At 38.1% G+C, this 12557-nt stretch overlaps 1 protein-coding gene across 1 annotated transcript in view; it reads right to left on the bottom strand.

The window, feature by feature from the left end:
• The window catches only part of ROS1 (ROS proto-oncogene 1 , receptor tyrosine kinase), a 74574-nt gene extending 66543 nt beyond the window's left edge, over positions 1–8031 (bottom strand). Inside the window, 8 exon segments of the mRNA XM_009870325.1 lie at positions 3–82; positions 578–716; positions 1888–2036; positions 2709–2769; positions 4290–4316; positions 4998–5057; positions 6094–6147; positions 7909–8031. Coding sequence (XP_009868627.1) covers positions 3–82; positions 578–716; positions 1888–2036; positions 2709–2769; positions 4290–4316; positions 4998–5057; positions 6094–6147; positions 7909–8031 — 693 coding nt within the window.
• Positions 8032–12557: the final 4526 nt, after the last annotated feature.

The raw sequence follows: 12557 nt of genomic DNA, 5'->3' as shown, positions 1-12557 counted from the left end.
AAGAGTGGTGGAGACCAGCTAACTTCAACAGTGTTTGGACTTGAACTCTGAATACCTTTAATGACAGGAGCTGTTGCAGGAGCTGCAAGAGACAGAAATAACCAACTCCAGGACAGCATTTAAGACATTACTGTTTCTTCTCTTTTTTAGGTACATTTTTAGGTTTCATGGCTCTTAATTCATTTATACTAATAAGTATGAGTAGGGGATGCATAAAATTTCAGTTAATTTTTTTTAGGTTAACTTTTTTATTGTCTAGGACAATGTGTGTGTATTTCAGTCAAAAAGCTAACATGCATGATTAGGCACAAAAGTATCCAATGTGCCATCACAATTTTGAACATCTGCTTTTCTGGGAACATTTTTAGAGTTAAAAGCAGGAAGAAGCCCTAAATTTTCTAGTTCAAACAGGAAGAGACTGTAGCATTTTAGGTATTCTGCAGCTACACAACAGACAACATACACATAATCCCAAAGACTGAGGAAGCATCAAAGTTTTCTGTGAAAGAAACAACAAGGAAACATAAATGTTTCTGATACTGTCCTGAAAGATGCAATTAATAGTGAAATTCATTACCTCCAAAAGCATGTGTCCGGTAACTGGGACTAGCTGGAGAATGGAGCTGCAGCTGAGATGTTATGATCCAAACTACTCGAAACATGTATTCTGTGAAGGCTTGAAGGTTTCTGACTGTATATGAAGTTTCAGACACTACCTAGATTAATGCACAGACACAATCAGGTTTTTCTTCTTCCATCTGTAGCTACTATGTAGGGTGTTACCAGGGCAAAAGAGGTCTCACACAAAAACACAGACATTTCAGGATACAGAAGTGTAGCATTCTGAGTCTAAACAAGAGGAAATTCTGGGAGTTATTTTCAGTATAGACTTTGATTTTCCATCCTTTTAGAACTTTTTCTCTTCCCTTTTCTTCAAAACACAATATCAAATCTAAAAAAATAGCAGACGGGTGGAAGTGTGGATGCAATATAATAGTAAATATGAAGAAGGAAGTAAAAAACCCTAAAATAATAACATGCTACAGGCAGTGTATTTTAAACTGCTGATACATATACTGGAAGTTTAAGACTGAAAGGCTACTAGTTACCTTAAAATATTTATGGTCTGAAGTTGTTGTTCCCCATTATTTCACCAATGATTAATTGAGAACTTCCTGCTTAGCAAATTATCCTTACCTTTGATTTGTGGCACTAACTTGCAGTGCTCTGTATATTGGTCCAACAGAGACAATGGCAAGATAACAAGTGTACAGCTGACGCAAAAGAACATTATATGAGAATAACCATACTGAGTCAGAACAAAGGTCTATCTAGCCAAGTACTGCGTCTTTGACAGGAACCAAAGAAAATTCTCTAGGGAAAAGTATAACAAAAAAGAAAGCATACAGTGATTTTTTTCTGAATACTCTCAGTCTTGGTATTTTATAAGCATGGCTTAACATGAAACAATGGTAATGCTTTCATTTAGTAAGACTAAATTTTTTCTACCATTAATTTGTCCAGTCACTTTTAAAATCCTAACTGATAATTTTAGTAATTTTAATATTTAGGAGTTTAAATTTAGCAATTTAACATCCACATGTGCCAGGGAACAGCTGAACATTTTAACTACACATTCTGTGAGAAAATACCTTAACTTGCTAGTTTTGAACCTGTTACCTGCTAGTTGTTTCCATCAAGATCCCTAGTTCCTATGCTGGAGGAAACAGGGAATAATTGTCCACTTCTCAACCTCTCCATGCTACTCATGATTTTGCAAACCTCTTTCTGTGTGCCTAACATATTATTCAATATTTTTCTAAAATAAAAATCAGGGCAGAGAAAAAACTATTTCCTTGCAAAGTAAAAGGAAGTGTCCTCCCTTACCTCCGTGTACCTCCAGTCTCCAGGGAGCTGATTGAACTTCCACTGGATAATATATTTCACCCCAGAGATGTTAGCTGGCCTCCACCCTAATGCGACACTGTGGCTTCCAATGGTAGATGCAAATGGTGCTCCAGGCTTGTTCAAGTAGTCTGTTGGGAAAGTACAATACGACAGTAAGAAAAAATTTTCATGGCAATCTCAGGGTCTTTACAGTAAAAGTCTGTTACCCCACACAATAAAAACACATGAAAGAATATATTTTAAATGCTGCTGAAGAAATCACACGACATTTTAAAGACAGTTTGGTAAGTAAGGTTGAACTGGGCTAAGCTCAATGAGAGCAAATGCGACTACAGCTCTGAGCATGTGTAACTTAGTAGAGGTACTTAGTAAAATTTTGCTGAACAGAAACATAGAGAAGGTATGGGAGAATTCTGAAGAGATTTTCAAGGGATCTATTTCAATAGCACTTCATTGGCCCACTTGTTCCCATGTAAGTTGCAGGACCTTTTGACAATGTTTTCAAGATAGCAGACAGGTCAAGAATGGGTGCTTGACAAAGTATCGTGTTAGACAGATGAGATTACACTCAAAAAATCTCATGTCCATGAAAGGGAGGGATAAAAGTTTTCCTATAATACAGAGTTATCTTCATTGTATTTGTTAAAACAAAAAGAAAAAAGAGCGATAATTTTCTGATTAATCCAAACACTCTAGACATTCCTATTTTTTCAAAGAAATCCTGAGTATAGAACAAGACTGTAATCTTAAAAATGTACTTATCAGACTGTGAATCCAAACGGGGCTCTGTTCAGACTTACTCTGTGCTTCAATTCCATAGGCATCTTCTGCACGGCTACAGCCAAACTTACAGGAAACTGTCTGTGTAGGGTATAGAACTCACTGGTTAGTTTTATGTAAAGGCAAACTTCCCCCTTGAATTATGCAGACACATTTTGAATACATACAGATTTTGAATACATTTTGAATACATACGAATCTTGTGGAAATCATTACATTCATTCTAAAAAATAGCAATACCACAAACACTCCAAAGAGCTTTCCGCAAGCCTCTCCATCAATTCACTGGGCAATGAATTAGGGTTTTTCTCCTTACACACTGTCCCTTTGTGGAAAACACAAATACGGGGCTACGTTAAAGTCGGAAACAGACTTGAGTGACAAGGATGGAGTTAGAAAGTAATGGTTTTTTACTTGTAAATTATATGTCCTATGTGTTGGATTTCAGCCTTCCCTGCTTTGTGTATTTGCTACGAATGAGGTTCATTCTTACAAATGTACTTCCAGCAAATTTTCAAAACAGTTGAAATTAGTAATTTGTAAGAGCATCCATGCCTAATTCACACTTTCTTGTCAGCAGTTTTTCCTTCTGGTACAATCGTGTCTACAAGCTGCAAACATAACAAATACCACAGAGCAGTGAGTTCTCCACCTTCATGTCCTAAGAACAGAAAATTCCTAAGAGTTTTCAGTTTAGGTAGAGAACATAGATACCCTGCTTTATAGGTAGAGAATTTAGGAAGAGATAGTAACATTTTCTAGGTGGATCTCAGTAGCTTAAAAATTATTATCTGAATTCTATCTGAATTATAAATTCAATTTTTGCTTGAGATAAGAGGATTGCTAAAGCTCCTAGCCTTAAAAATTTTGAGGGATATTTGCCATCTGCTCTGTCTGAAAACAAGAAATCTTCATATACTCTCCATTGCTCAGAACTGCTCCTGCATGAGCCAGATTCTGCTGCCCTTTCCTGTGAGTATTCCCACCAAATTCAGTGGCACTCCCCTGTTCCTAGGTGAGACGTAACAAGGAAGTTACGGGACTGGCCTCACAATTATCACTGTAAATGCCAGCCCATCTGCATCATAGACCAAGCACTTCTCATTCAATAACTTTTTCTAAAGGGCAACATGTTGCCCCTTACTGAATTGCATTTTATTTCATTCGGAGTCTCCACCCAGTCAAGAGTGTTTTGTCCTCTAGGTCCCACTCCTTGTTTCCACTTCTTGCCAAGCCTGTGGCATGCCAGCCTTAATAAGCTTTCTTCCTGCATCGTTTTAGATGGCATAAAAGAAAAAGAAGAATAAGACTCTTGTGAGCATCTATAATACAGTTTAAACAGGTCTGTACTGCGTTCCACACTGGTGTGGCCAGTCTACTTTCTTTAAAGCAATATTCTTTGCTACACTGTGGTTTTTAGTGCAAACATGTCCAAGAGATGATTCAGGTACTTAACTCATTCTTCAACTTTAGGAAGCACAAAACAATTAGACCCGGATTGATAATTTTTTGTATCTACATTGTATTTCTTAGCATTATGTTCACATAGACACCACTGAAATCATGATTTTTTAGTATTGATCTGATAGCATTTAACTTACCTCACATGCTCTGGTGTATGTCTGATTCTGTCAAGAAGCAAATTGATAAAATGCAGGATTAGCATAAACATAATCACAAGGTATTTCAAACAGATATTATCAATTAATTAGAAGTATCTTATAGTGAAAGTAAACTACAAAACCCTATCACTGGCAAAAAATTAAAGAAGGAAAACCCAGACTTGAAAAACCAGAAAGTCAACACTAAAACGATGCCAAGGATGAATGAGCCTCAGGTGTTCAAGAGGTCTAGAAAAAAGAGCAGCTTAAAAACTATTATGTCAGTAGTCTCAGGCCAATGCTAATTTCTCATCCGTCTGGTTTAGCCGAAGCAAGAAATCCATCTAGTAAAGACCATGTGCTTCATTTATATCTGCATACAACTCTGAGACAGGCTCCAGTAGAGTAAAATGCTGAAAAGCACTAGTTCCTTCTCACTGTCTGAAAATCTGAGTGAGTGTTTGTGCTTAATGAACTGTAAAATGTCCCCACCTTTTGAAAAAACACAATGGAAACCTTTGATATTACAGGTAACTCCCATAGCAAGAATTATTAGCTTCCCAAGGGAGAATTTATGAACACAGTGAGAGAAAATACAGACACTGCTTCTTTTCACAGAAACACTGCTCTGGTAGGGTTTTCCACATCTGCCATTGGATAAGGTGTTTGATGGACTGGAGACAGAGCCAAGGCTAAGGCAATACTCACACATCTCAGCAGACAATCAGTTTGCACCGTTGCATTCCAGTACTGACATCCCTGTGTGCACTGCAAAGACAGATGGTGGCTTTAAAAAGGACTTTGAAAGCAGTTTTAAAGAGTTTTAAAGGGATACTCCAGAGCTAAGAGTGAGGACAACTGTTCAGTTTCCAGCTGCAGTAAAGCTTTTTGCATGACCCAGTCACTTAGCTCCTTCCTGCCTGTTTATTCTGTCCTATCCACTTCTTAGTGGTCACACATTTTTCTTTTTAAAGTGAAGCTGCAAGGGAACAACTCTGGAAGCAGACAACACTGATATCAAGCATTGCAAAGCCTCATGAAAAAAACAGTAAGACTTGATAACACTGAGCAAAGATACATAGTAACTCAAATAGGCGAGTCAACCTGGCTCTGCATCGTCATGACAACACAGCCTTTTATGGTCCCAGCATCATAAATGACCCAGCCCCGTTGTTTCCCCTGAGTCTCTGTGGAAAATATTGATGACTGAATTCTCCACCACCCTTCAAAGAATATGTATAACTGCCAGCTTGAATAGCATTTGAAATCTGAACTAGGAGAATGTCAGCTAAAGTCCTCACAAGAATACTACTATGGAAAGCTTAAGTTAGGCTAAAGGGCCCCCCCATGATAGACGCAACCATCCAAAGTCCATAGAGCTCTAAATCTTCCACAGTTGTCATTTTGAGTTTTCTTCCACCAAACCACTGAGAAAACAAAATAAACTACTTAACAACTATATAAAGGTTGCTGAATAAAACAGTCTTAATGATTTGCATTTTGGAGGGAACACTAGTTTTGACTAATTTTCTCAAAAATAAGTGATTATGGACTTTGTAGATCACAAATGTGAACATAACTCACAGCAGAGATCCACATCCCTTGCACATTTTCTTTAAACAAAAAAGACAGTTGTGTCTTTAATAATTAGAGCCAAATCTAAGCACACTTCTGACTCACTTACGCCAGACACACAACTATGCACATTTACGTGAAGTCTTTGACAATATGGCCATTGTATCCATTTTCTTCAAAGAGCAGCAGCATAAAATGCCAGTAATTAACAAAGTAAACCATTACTCACTGCTCCAGTAATGTCACTAACATTGCAAAGGTTAGTGATTCCAAGTTCTCCTTCCTATAAGAGAAAGACACACATTTTTACAAGGAGTCCAAATGTTTCCCCAAAATTCTTAGATTAAAATACATTAAAGCATTAATTTCTTGTAAATCAAATTTTCCTTGACTAATGCTTCCTTGAAGAAAGTTATTGTTGACACACCAGTAGCTTTTCACTCTCAACTAATTTCAGAGCACCATCAAATAAAGATATTGGCATAATCAGATGGTGTTAATTAAATTATCTCAGGTAGGAATTTGGCTCTCATCTGCTGATTCTCATTCACTGAGTCAACAACAAGTGCTTCATAAACACGTTGGGTATAAATGACAAAGTCGGATGGCTTTGACCTCTTGGGAGCAGAAAGACCTTCCTTCAAGCTAAATGCCTTTTGTCTGGCCTCCTTTTGAAGGGGTTTTATGCAGCTGTATGGTGACAGCCCTTCCTGTCCTGACAAAAGTGCTCTCAAACCAAGGTGGTGTTTTTTTCACATAATTCAGAGTGCGCAAAAACCAGTCACTGCCTGTGAAATGCAAATAATTTGAGGACATATATAACAACCTTGGAGAAGCTGCATGTTAGGTCTCAAGGTTTGTCCTGGAAACGGGTAAGAGCATCCTTAAAAAAACAACTCTGAGGAAGAAGTTTTCAGCACACTGGGCACACCGTGACAATAGTGAGAATCAAATGTGTCACAAAGCAAATGTGAACGCGATGAGTAGGCTGGAGCCAAAAAAATAAGATTTACAGCTCTTAGACATCAAGATTATATTTTTTCTCATCTGAATCCCTTACACAATACATTCACTGAACATGAATGTGATTTTCCTGTCTTTCAAATGAGAGAAAGAGCAACTTATTCTGAATTAATTTAAGCTTAAATCAAAGGATCCCCATTAAAGTTATCATTGCATGATAGGCTTCCATCGGGGAAGGCAATTAACTCTTTCACTGGTGCAAGAGTTAGAAATAGTTTTAAAGGAACTGTCAGACAAATGTGTGAAATAAAATGGTGCAGGTGATAGTCCTCTGCAGTTGATTTCCACACTTAGCTAGACCCAAGGCGAAAAAATATGCTTTTTGTAGAGAAAAGGTACATGGTGTTCTAAACAACATCAACATTTCAGGCAAATAGAAACAAGGAGGGAACTCCTGAAAGCCTCATGCAGAATTATTGTTTGTATTTGAAAAGTTTTGCTTATGTTTGTCATGCATTAATGGAAGAAAAAATAATAGATTCCATTTGACTACCCAAAGGAACAGTAAGAAAGCACAAGATTAAGCCTCCAACCACTCACTTTAATACTTAAAGAAATATCCACAATTTAAAGCATAGATGACCTAAACAAGAAGCTAAAACTAGTTCAAGGGTAATTGTGCAAGCCGCAGAGTCTCAGACAATTTCTTGTGAATTTGCTCTTTTCCTGGAAAAAGTCACAGTCTAGACTGAAACTGAGAAGTAAAGTGAATTGTCTGAAAGAATAAAGGTTTCTCTCCTCTGCCCTCCAGAGTCTTTAGCATTTAGAATAATTTCAAGAGCTATTGGAGCATGAGTGTGTAAAGAAAGTATAAAATAAAAACCTGTGTGACTTGGTTAACAGGATTTCTTCTTTGCCACGTTCCACAAATTCCAATGTTAAACATTAGTCCTCAAACTCTGCTTTTGCTCAAATACATTCTTTAAAACATTCTTGAAAAACTGATATGCAACAGAAAATTTTTAAAGTACTAACAACCATCTATATTTCAAAAGATTAAGTACAGTTTTTCAAAACTTACCAGGTTACTCGTGCACAAGTTTTGACAGTTTTTTGAGAAAGTACAGTACACTGCAGAAATCCATACACAGTGAAAGACGGCAAGTCTGTTTAGCGGGAGATCCCACAGGTAAGTGTTCCTCATAACTTAAAAAATTTCATCTGTCAGTCTGATTCCTTCCTTGACTTGGCCATATGAAGTCCTTTTAATCTAGATGATGGAGACACGACTGTGAAATTTCTGCATTTCAGTTTACTAAATATTTTTTAAATCCTTGTTTACACTCCGTTCCTTCAACAACTTTTCAGCTTCCTGGAGCATTTGTCTTGAAATTGCACAACATCTATTTCAGAGTTTCTTATTAAACCACTGAAACAAAAGAGCTGACCAATGAAAGTCAGCATATCTCCTTACATAAATATCATTAACGTAAAAAGGAAACTAAGTGCAACGCTTTTAATCAGGTGCTCCAAGCAATGCGGAAACAGGGAATTTTTTTTAAAGAGTGAGAGAATAATAGTCCAATCTTCATTTCTGCTGTGATTAAGCTATTTCTAAATATTTTCAAGTGGATAAAACTAAAAAAAATTGTTCATGATTATGAATAACCTTGTTAGAAGACTACAGTTCACACCAGTCAGTGCAAAAAAAAGTTAATCAATTCTCTATTTTGGCAACTTTTTCCAAATAATCTATTTCCACAGCAAAATACCATAAAAAAAATCTGTGCCTGCTTTCTGATAAAATTAAGGCACAAACTAATTCCAGCCAGTCTGTTGGGGGTTCTTTAAATGAGTGGGCACAATTGCACCAGTAAGTTTGTACCCATAGCATGGAAGAAAATTGAAGGTGATGCATAAATCGTGCATCAGATTTAAAGAGAGGTGATCAGTCCTACATAAAGTTGGACACTCACATTAAAGAAATAAGTGGGAATTCAAGCTGAAGACACACCAACTTCCCAGTCTGTGGCAAATCTCTGTTGTACTGGCAGAGCTATTCACAGAGTCATTCTGTGAATTGCAGTAGGAAATTGATTCAGCTTACATGTATACACATATTAACATACATATATATATATATATGAAAAATGCTATTTCAGTTTTGTGCATGTGTATTATGAATTATATATTAGGAAAAAAAGTGCTATTTTATAAATAACATAGCGTTTTGATGATCAGTTTAAGCTGACACTTCCTGGAATTGCTGTTTATAGAGCGGACCCGCTTTTCCACCTCACCTTCCCAAGCCCCACTCACTTGCCAAGCAAACATTCCTGCAGTCACAGAATCATAGAATTTTTTAGGTTGGAAGAGACCTTTCAGGTCATTGAGTCAAGCCATTAACCTAGCAAGGTCAGGTCCACCACTGAACCATGTCCCTAAGCACCTTGTCTACAGTTCTTTTAAATACTTCCAGGGATGGTGAGTCAATGATGCCCCTGGGCAGGCTGTTCCAGTGCTTAACAACCCTTTTGGTGAAGAATTTTTTTCCTAACATCCAATCTTAACCTCCTCTGGTGCAACTTGAGGCCATTTCCTCTTGTCCTATTGCTTGTTACATGGGAGAAAAGATCGACACTCACTTCACCACAACCTCCTTTCAAATGGTTGCAGAGAGCAATAAGCTCTTCCTTGATCCTTCTTTTCTCCAGTTCCCTCAGCCATTCCTCATCAGACTTGTTCTTGAGTCCCTTCACCAACTTCACTGCTCTTCACTGCTACTCTAGCACCTCAATGTCTTTCCTGCAGTGAGGGGCCCAAAACTGAACACAGGGTTTGAAGTGCAGCCTCACCAGTACCGAGTACAGGGGGACAATCACTTCCCTGGTCCTGCTGGACACACAACTTCTGATACAGGTCAGGATGCTCTTGGCCTTCTTGGCCACCTGGGCAGCCATCATGCAATCAAACAGATTGAGAATCTGGTTAATAATAACCCAGCAACAATCAAAGTGAATTGGTTTGCATTAACTTGGCGCTGTTATCTCTGATTCAGGCTCCAGCACAGCCCCATGTGCTGCTGTGCCCGTGTGTGGTAAATGAAAGGAGCTAAAAGCACCAAGACAGGAGGAAAGGATAAAATGGCCTGGAGAGAGACAATGAATGGTGCCAAGCGCGTGGCTCAAATGTGGTCAGAGGAAGGAAATGTTCTTTGGAGCAGGTTCCTTCCTTTTTTCCACTTGTCCTGGAAAGGAATTAGGGGTTTCTTTGTGCTTTATCTCAGCCTCCTCACCACTACTCAAGGGAACTCCTAGACGCAAGTAAGACTCATCTAAGGTGCACAGGTGAGGGGGAGTTACTGCCTTATTTGGTTGTCATTTCTCCACTCCAGAAGGATGATGCCCCCCACTCCAGCCCACCAGCAAAGCTGCTCAAGAGGGAACTCCTTAGCTCCAGCCAAAAATAAGCCAGTTCAGTCTGACTGCTTAAATAGTAGCTCTTTGCTAATCCAGCTCATCTTGGCTGAAGAAGCTTAGTCAGAGGGAGCAACAAAACTGAAGAGGAAGCTGGTGACAGGCAGATGTAGGCTACAATTTCTTCCTGAGGCAAAGCACTTTGTGCTTTGGATAGATCTTTAGGAGATTTAGGACCCTCAGGATCTGGTCTCTGGGTCTAGTAGGTCTATACTAGTAAATTACATGTACCCACAGACAAACTCTAGCAGGTGGCATGGGATAACCCACATCCACGTTTTCAAAATCACTCATACTCCAAGAGAGGATATGTCCAACTGATATACCTATGGGGAATGGTTCCAGCTTTTACTATGTCTGAAATTGTTTCTGGATATTACTTGGGCTACTGCTGATGTGGACCCAAACTAGTCAGGGACAACCCTAACAGTTTAACAGTGGATCTATGTAGTCACTCAGGATTAGGAATGCTGCCTAGCATTACTAGCTTCGATGTAGCCCAGGTAAACAACTATGTCTAAGCCCAATCTTCAAAAGAAAAAAAATCTTCTACTTGCATTTAATTATTCAACACTCTTTTTTTCCATTTTGTTTGAGGCTTTTTTTAGGAACTTATTTTTTGTTAGATTGTCTTGGTCTTGTTTGGGTATGTATAGAGAGGAGCAGTGGAAGGAGAGAAGAAGGAATCAAATGAAGAACCCGGTGAAGAATATAATCAAGGTGCATCAGAAAGTCTGAAGAAGTCAGCAGCCACATGAAAATGTTGGCATTTGGCGCTTATGACAAATACATATGGTTACTAACAAATAGATATAACTAACTGTTTCTTTATAACTTGAAAGATGAGCTTTTACTGATGCTGATAATTCATCTAAGTGAGCATTTGCACACATATATGTGCAGTACATGCCTACTTTACACAAATTGGGTCTAACCATTACTGCAATATAGATAGTTAATGAAATAATAATATTAAAGGCATTATTCAAATTAACAACTTGGTTTGTAATACAGAATTTTTTCTTAGTCTTCCAACACTGTTTTCCACCAGGTGTCACTGTAACATCCCATAAACCAGGACCTTTAAAGAAAAAAAAGCACTGATATGTCTACTTTCTTGTTTATGTTTCTTCTAGCACATTGGCCGAACAAATGCTAGCAGTGACCTGAGTCTTTGTATTTTTTACCCGAATTTCAGGAATTCTTCAAGAAAATAGTATATTTAGAAACTAAATATTGTTTAGAAACCAAACCTTCGAAGGAGGGTTAGTAAAATCTATAAATCATGGATCATTAACTGTTATTTTCAAGTGCGTCTCTTCTATAAAAATGCATCCTGGCACAGAACTAGTGTTCCAAATTCTGTGCATCTATTATTAATAAACTTTGACCTTTGCATTATAGATCCACTTACAGAACATCATTTCCTTCATCCCAAAGCCCAGCAGAGGTAAAAGATCTGCAAAGGAGAAGACCATGAATGAGGAGAAAAACAGTAGTGTAGTAAGTGATAGAGAAAAGCAACCTCTATTACAATTCCCTTTCTGAACAGCATTATATATATAACAGAGCACCTCACAAAATCTGGATTCATCTTTCAAACTTCCTTGAGAGCAATAGAAATATATACAGATGAATGATCTATCCTGGTAATAATGCATATGGGCTATCATATCTTGAGGAGAAAAAATGCACATTATTACTGCCAGTAAACCAAGTAACCAACATCTTCATTATACCTGAAATGATCATGATCCATAAAAACAAGTATTTCCTGCATGTGAACATGCACATGATTTTACATATGCATATGCAAATGGTATAATGTAAGCAGATTAATGATCTAAGATATAGAGCTTTAAGGTTCCTCTGCACTTACATCAGAAGACTGAAATCCTTGGCTCAAAACAGGTTGGCAGCCTTCTTTACCCCAGTGCATAGAGACAAGGTGTTACCGCTACAGCCAGAGACATCAGTTGGGAAGCGATTTCTGGGCTGTCAAAGGTTACAGCTTTACACATTAACATAAAAAAATACCAGCTTCAGGTTATTTTAACACTCCAGAGAGAAAACTTTCGAATCTCAGGGCAGCTTCCGACTGACCCAGGCCGGGAGTCATGCCATCATCCTTGCTCCACTGGCAACAACCTCCATCAGAAAGGTCGGCCAAGCAGCTCAAAGTAATACCCACTGCAGCAATTTAATTTTAATTTTCTCCCATATGCAAGGGAGGCACCTAAAATCTCATCAAGTG

The sequence above is a fragment of the Apaloderma vittatum genome, unplaced genomic scaffold, assembly GCF_000703405.1.
Source record: "Apaloderma vittatum isolate BGI_N311 unplaced genomic scaffold, ASM70340v1 scaffold5785, whole genome shotgun sequence".
In the NCBI taxonomy this organism is placed as follows: domain Eukaryota; kingdom Metazoa; phylum Chordata; class Aves; order Trogoniformes; family Trogonidae; genus Apaloderma; species Apaloderma vittatum.
The sequence above is the reverse complement of the archived record's forward strand: the minus strand, read 5'-3'. Positions and strand labels throughout refer to the sequence as shown.